This window comes from Phyllostomus discolor, chromosome 4, assembly GCF_004126475.2.
Source record: "Phyllostomus discolor isolate MPI-MPIP mPhyDis1 chromosome 4, mPhyDis1.pri.v3, whole genome shotgun sequence".
NCBI lineage: Eukaryota > Metazoa > Chordata > Mammalia > Chiroptera > Phyllostomidae > Phyllostomus > Phyllostomus discolor.
Window position 1 is genome coordinate 51052066 of NC_040906.2, and position 7065 is coordinate 51059130.

The following is a 7065-nucleotide window of genomic DNA, read 5'->3' on the forward strand; positions in this document are numbered from 1 at the left end:
TTCTATGGGACTGCTCCTCCCACCTTAGACCAAAGTGAGGAAATCATTTGGATATTGTGATGCAGCAATCAGATTTGCCCAGATTTGGGCAAACCCAAATTTGTACTGGATCATCAGAATTGCTATCTCAAGTCTTGATTCCACAAATGCACCTGCAACGTCTGCCTCTCTTTTTCTATCTCTCCCTTTCTCCTACACACACACACAGCCCCTTGTTTTCCAATTAAGCAATATTTCCTTCCAGGAAGATGCCATTTTCTAGATCTCAGTTAACCAGGATTTAAGGCTGTCAATGGAAGTTCTCAGAGAAAAGAAAATACAACACGTTTACCACTATGAAAAAGTCTGGAGGACATGCTTGGAGTGGGAGTAAAGGAACTCAGAGAAGGCAAGAGGATTGCAATGGAATCTTTTTATTTATTTATTTATTTATTTAACCTTGTTTAAAACTAGCCCACATGCTAAAGAGCTGTGAGGCCAGCATCAGTATTACTTTCCCTCCTTTTATGACCACCAAGGCCGGTGTTCAGATCTGATGGGAAAGGGAACCGGAGGGTTGCAATGGAATCTATTATATTTCATTTTCAGGGGGGACAGATTTCTATAGTAGGTCAAAACAGCTACCATTGTGGTGACAGAAAGACTTGGAATTTGGAGTCAAGACATAAGCAAGAAATCTTGATTAAATTATCTCTAGCTTAATTTTGTAATTGGGGCCCCCCAAGCAGCAGGCAGAGTGCAGAGATGCCACAGTGTGGTCCCCTGGTGGTGAGCCCCACCTCCCAAAGAGTTTCTAAACATCTTGCTCTTCTCCATTAACCAGAAGGAAGGCTGGGAACTAAATCCAGGCAGATTTAAAGACGGATTACCTTTCTCATTATTCCACAGAGGCTGAGCTGTGTGGTTGCTGTAGCTTTAATTACACACTTGCTTTTTCTGGGGAAGAAAACCAAAGATCATATTTTTCAAAGTATCAACTTGTTTTCCATTAGGCAGTTGTTGTAACAAGTTCTTCCAGCTACACGTTATGTCTTTAGGAAGGGGGCGCTTCAGATGGCGCGCACTACCACAATTTTGTGGCTTTTAATTACTATTTTGTTCTTTTGGGGGGTTTCAGAAGCTGGCGCCTCAGCGTGATTAGACTGTCTACTGGGCCCGCCCGCAACTATGCACACCTCCAGCAGGTGTCGCTACAAGGTAGGTACTGCCGCAGGAACTGCGGACTTGGGAGTCCAGTTAAGGCCAGCGTCCCCCAACTCCAGACAACAGCTTCCAACCACCAGGAAATAGAGGCATAAAGGAAGCCTCTACTTCCGATTTAAACGAAGAAATTGCAAAGGTAGGGAGGAACAGCGTCCTAACGTGAAAAACTTCAAAATAGGGTTAAACTCATGAGATAAAACTTTTCTATTTGTTGCTGTAAGTTTACCAAAACTTGAAGTAGGAGACGACTCTCCCTCTTAAGCATTATTCCACTTCCTGTTTTGTAAAACCACAGAATTTAGAGTTAAAATGAACTTGGAAGACCATCTGGTCAGTCTGGTAGCTTTCCAACCTAGAGAGAAAATCCCCGGCATAGCTTTCCTGCTGTCAGTTGGCCATCGAACACACAATCTCCACGTGTCAGGAAAGTACAAGGAAAAGTGATGTTAAATAGTATATCGTTAGTAACAATACCTTTGAATTTATACAGCTTTTCTCTAAAGCAACAAGGAAAATCATTTAAATATTATCAAATTACTTGTCCTGATTTCCCTGCGGGTTAGCTAGGGAGCAGATATTAATATACAGTACGTGGTTTAAGAATAATTTACATCAATTGACTATATCAAGTGCCGAGTGGCTAGCAAGAAGAGTAAATGCCAGACACTTTGAGGAAAAACGTAGCTAGGATTGGCCCGGCTCTCGGGACTGCTTTATTTTGATTGATGTTTGAAAGCTGACCTCAGGCTTGCTGGTAAGAATCACTGGGATTGGTTGGCACTTGTACACTGAATGGGAAATGCCAGTGTCCGTCTTCGTGCCTTCTGTCCGCCAGCCATAGGCCACCCTAACTCCCCCACCCGACCCCCAGTCCCTCGCTGCTCACACTCAGCAGCGGCCTGTCTGCACCCGCGACCACAGCAGCCGCAGCGCCCGCCCCACGACACCCGCCCGCCCCGCGTTCCGTTGTGCCTGCAACCTCGCGGGCCCGCGCTTCTGATTGGCTGTTGCTAGGTGACGTCGCCGGCGCTCACGTGATGAGTGTTAAATGCCCACCCTGCAGGAGCCCGCCCTGCAGACAATCGTAAAGCTGCTGCTAGCCGCTCAGCTCCTCCCGCCTCCCGGATCCTCGGCCCGGCCCCGCCACCCCTGCCCCCCCTCCGCTGCCGCCCCCCGTGCGAGCCGGCGTTGGGCAAGAAGCCGAGCAGGCCGAGAGGTGCAGAGAGGATGCGGCCGGCGGCAACTGTCCGGAGCTGTGCACGGTGATTGCCTCCCCCGGAGGAGGAGTTGCCTGTACCATTGCCACATTTTTTTTTGTTTTCCTCCCCACCTCACACCCCCTCCCCCCGTAATTACATTGGCTGCTGGAGGGGACAGGAGAGACGGAGGAGGCGCCTCGCTTCCCCCCGTCGAGCCCGCCACCCCTGCTCTTTCCCGTCCCGGGCCAGGATGACTGGAGTCTTTGACAGTCTGGTGGCTGATATGCACTCGACCCAGATTACGGCCTCCAGCACGTACCACCAGCACCAGCAGCCCCCAAGCGGTGGTGGCGCTGGCCCGGGCAGCAGCAACGTCAGCAGCCTCCACAAGCCTCAGGAGTCGCCAACCCTCCCGGTGTCCACAGCTACCGACAGCAGCTACTACACCAACCAGCAGCACCCGGCGGGCGGAGGCGGCGGCGGGGGCTCGCCCTACGCACACATGGGTTCCTACCAATACCACGCCAGCGGCCTCAACAATGTCCCTTATTCCGCCAAGAGTGGCTACGACCTGGGATACACCGCCGCCTACACCTCCTACGCACCCTATGGGACCAGTTCGTCCCCGGCCAACAACGAACCTGGTAAGCAAAACGCAGGTGTCAAGGGTGCCAAGTCGGTCTAGCTACTAGATGGGTGGGATAAAAACGTTTGGGGCGGGGATCCCTCCGGAGTCCTGGGCTTTCACTCAACCTGCTCCCGGCCCGGCCTGCCCCGCGCCCTCGCCATTCTTAACCTCCAATCTGCCGAGGGTCACTGGGTACGTCCCTGAGCGCTCAACTTGTCGGGCCGCGTGGCCTTGAGGGCCGCGCGGTGCATACCTCGTGGCAACCTCCTTCCCTGGCCGCCTGCTTCTCCTTTCTCTCCAGTACGCGCCTGTCTTCCTCTTTGTTGGAGGGCCCAGCTTCCGGGGTCGGTGCCGGCACCGTTCCGCGCATTGCGAAGTGGCGCCTGAGAATCCGTCTCCCGGCTCCGGCCAAGTCCCACGCCGGGCCTCTCCACGCGCGGGAACTCTTGAGTTCCCACATTGCGCAGTTCTCACGATTCCGATTCGTTGCAGAGAAAGAGGACCTCGAGCCTGAAATTCGGATAGTGAACGGGAAGCCAAAGAAAGTCCGGAAACCCCGCACCATCTACTCCAGTTTCCAGCTGGCGGCTCTTCAGCGGCGTTTCCAAAAGACCCAATACCTGGCACTGCCTGAGCGAGCCGAGCTGGCCGCGTCCCTGGGCCTCACCCAGACTCAGGTGAGGGTTCGCGGCTGCGGGCGGGCTGGGAGTGGGGGAGGAAGGATGAGGAGCGCGCTGGTCTGGAATGGCTGAAAAGCAGGAGGGTTCAGGACAATGTTTTAAGTATATCTTTTTAAAAAATAATCTTAAGGATTTCGAGGCCCGCGCCTTGGGCTGTGTAAACTTCTACACTTGAAACTGAAATCCCCCAGGGTAAGGACAGGGTGGGCACAATCCGGCACCACGTCTCTTTTTTTTTCTCTGCGCTACTGATTAAGCGGGTAAAATAATTGGCTCTACTGACGTCCTCCCTGTGTCAACATCACCAAGGTGCGCGCACACCAGCGGTCTTAGGCTTTTTGAGATGACCACCCAATGGAGTAGAAATCACCGCGGCCCCCCACGCCGCGGCACGCGACCCGCCAGTGTGCCCAGGGTACTCGATGCCCACCTCTTGCTGTCGGTCTTTCTAAGCTTTCTCCCCTTCCTTGCTTCGTGCTGAGTTTCCTCCACTAATGCTCGGGTCCCTTCTCCACAAAGGTCAAAATCTGGTTCCAGAACCGCCGATCCAAGTTCAAGAAGATGTGGAAAAGCGGTGAGATCCCCACGGAGCAGCACCCTGGGGCTAGCTCCTCGCCACCCTGCGCTTCGCCGCCGGTCTCCGCGCCAGCCTCCTGGGACTTCGGCGCGCCTCAACGGATGGGAGGCGGCGGCGGCCCGGGCAGCGGAGGCAGTGGCGCGGGCAGCTCCGGCTCCAGCCCTAGCAGCGCGGCCTCGGCCTTCCTGGGCAACTACCCGTGGTACCACCAGACCTCCGGCTCCGCCTCACACCTGCAGGCCGCCGCGCCGCTGCTGCACCCGGCGCAGACTCCGCAGCCACACCACCACCACCACCACCACCACCACAGCGGCGGGGGCGCCCCAGTGAGCGCCGGCACGATTTTCTAACCCCAGGGAGACTGCGCCAAAGACTGAGAGCAGAGACCCGATAGTGCTCGCACCCAAGCCGGAAGGTCCCTCCAGCTGGCCCCCCATGCCACCCCTACGGGAGGTGATGGCCCGGGACGGCCTGCCCCAAGCCCTGCTCCCTCGCGTGGCCACCGAGCGGCTGGGAATGTGCAGGCTCCTCTCGGAGGCCCCCGGCTGCTGCCGCGGGCCACGGCCGCCCTCGCGACCTGAGCCCCGCCTCAGACTTGCCTCCCCTCGCCTCTCTTCCCGGCGAGGCTGTCCGGCGCCTTTGTCGCCTCGGGCCACGAGCTGAGTCCAGGAAAGGGACTCCTCCCCCGCCCGCGAGGCTTCCCAGGCGCTCTGAAGCTCCTTTCTCCTCGCCAGCCCCCAGGCTCGGCGCGGTCCGCCCGGGTTACTGACCTCCTGGATCCCGCCTGGCGGCCCGCCCTCCCCCACTCCCCTCGGTGACCCGGGCGGCCCGCCGCCTTTTCCCTCTCTGCGGTTTCCAGCCCTTGGAGCCCCATCCTTCTCCCGCCTTAGCTCTCTCCCAGCCAGGAACTCTGCCCCTTAGCTCTCTCCTCATTCATGACCAGTGGAGTTTTGTTTTTATTTTTTTATTTTTTAAAAGTTTAGGTGCCTTTGCGGATGACCTCATTTTGATGTTGGGGAAAAATGATTTTTTTAATATGTGGACACTGCAAAAAAATGTGTTTAAATTATCTTTTTTAAAAACCTATTCAGGATTACTAGCCTGGACTTCGACATGGAGTTTGTAAATAAAGGTGTCTGTGCAGATTTTCCCACTGATTTATTTGTACAAAAACACTCATCTTTTCAGACTTTTTTGTAAGCCCCCACTTGTGAAAACTGCGGATTAGCAGTGACCTCAGAAGCCCCTCCGGTTCAGAAAATTTTCTGTTAAACTAAGCTACTGATTTGGGTTTGTTATATCTTATCCTAAAGTCTTTGTTCTTGAAATGAAAGGTATTTTGGGGTTATTTATTATGAAAACAACATGCTCTTAATGTTGATTTTACAATATGAAGAGATTATTTAAATAAATTATTGTTTTCATGGGACGTGTGCGTTTTTACCTCGGTGTCAACACCTGGAAGCTCGAGCCGCTGTGCAGGCTGCGAACCTGGTCAGCCAAGAGCGACGTTCACGTCTTCAGAAGGCTGCGAGCGCAGCGAAGTGCGGTGAGGTGAAGGGACAGGCTCACTGGGCTCGGGGGCCCCGCAGAATGTGCGCTCTGTACCCCCCCACCCGCGTCCTGACGCGGGGCTCCCCAGCGCGAGGTGCGGTGAGTCACTCAGCGCCTGTCGGCTCCAGCCTCCGCCCACGGTGCCCCACCGGCGCCTGGGCGGTCTCTGCCGCCTCCGCACCCGCGTTGCTGGCGGGACAGTGCTTCCCAGCCGCGAAGGGAAACCGCAGCCAGGGCTTGAACGCTGCCGCAGCCCGGGTCAGGCCCCTACATTGGACTCTCCGCTCCGTCGCCCCGCAGCCTTTCTGGGGATGGCTGAGCCGAAAACTCACTGAGTCACCCAGGCCCTCAAGAGACCCGGGTTCTGCTCAGGAATGCAGGGCGACCTTGGCGCACAGGGTTTCGCTAGTACACACACAGTCACACACTGTGACTCCTGCAGCCACATCTGTACTATTACACTCTCAGAAACACAGTCACACACTCACACTGAATGACACACTCACATACATGACACAAATTCACACACTGATACACAGACCCATATCTGCACACTCACACATGGGCACACTCACATGGAGACTGATGCACACTACTGTGCAAATGGCACCTTTCCACCTCACACTCCGGGGGTGGGGAGGAGAGACCCACACATCATTCAGCTCGATTTACCACCTTGGGTCTCACCCAACTAGCTTCCAATTTTGGAAATGACCCTGCTTTATCACATTCCCTGCAAAGGCCAGGGGTAAGTGAGTAATGCCCACCTGAACTTAAAGTTCTTTTGAAAGCACTGGGGCCCACAGTTGGTAGCAGCTCTCAGGCCTTAGTAATTCACTGTGTGACGTTGGGCTACCCATTTCACCTCTCTGTTGCAGTGTGAGGACCCATAAGACAGGAAACATAAAAAGAGCTATCTCAGAGTTATAAGCATGTAACTGGGCAATGATGTACTATAGTGCCTGGTGCAGAGTAAGCACTCAATACATTTTCACTGTGTAGTATATTGTTCGAGCCCGGTGCCCCCAAACAAGGAGGCTTTATTTTGCCTACAATCATGAGGCTCACAGTTAGCCAGAAGCCTTTCCAACCTCACCTTGTGTGGAAGAGCAGCTCTCCAGGGCTGGGAGACGCTGTGCCTTTCCAACATGGAAGCCTGAACCTCCGGCAACCCCTCTGAAGGGAGGGGGCTCTGCTGCAGAGGAGGTTAGGGGCAAGCCAGAA

The 7065-nt window shown here is 54.6% G+C and overlaps 1 protein-coding gene and 1 non-coding gene across 2 annotated transcripts; one reads left to right on the plus strand and one right to left on the minus strand.

Annotated features, from left to right (window-relative positions):
- Positions 1 to 437: 437 nt before the first annotated feature.
- On the minus strand, positions 438 to 557 carry LOC114495857. The gene has a single exon (XR_003684521.1). It is a non-coding gene; the product is annotated as a small nucleolar RNA SNORA61 (small nucleolar RNA).
- Positions 558 to 2387: 1830 nt separating this feature from the next.
- On the plus strand, positions 2388 to 5716 carry DLX2 (distal-less homeobox 2). Its single transcript, XM_028510280.2, has 3 exons — positions 2388 to 3046; positions 3523 to 3707; positions 4230 to 5716. The coding sequence occupies exons 1-3, from the start codon at positions 2653 to 2655 to the stop codon at positions 4635 to 4637; spliced, it is 987 nt and encodes a 328-aa protein (XP_028366081.1). The 5' UTR covers positions 2388 to 2652; the 3' UTR covers positions 4638 to 5716.
- The last annotated feature ends 1349 nt before the right edge of the window (positions 5717 to 7065 follow it).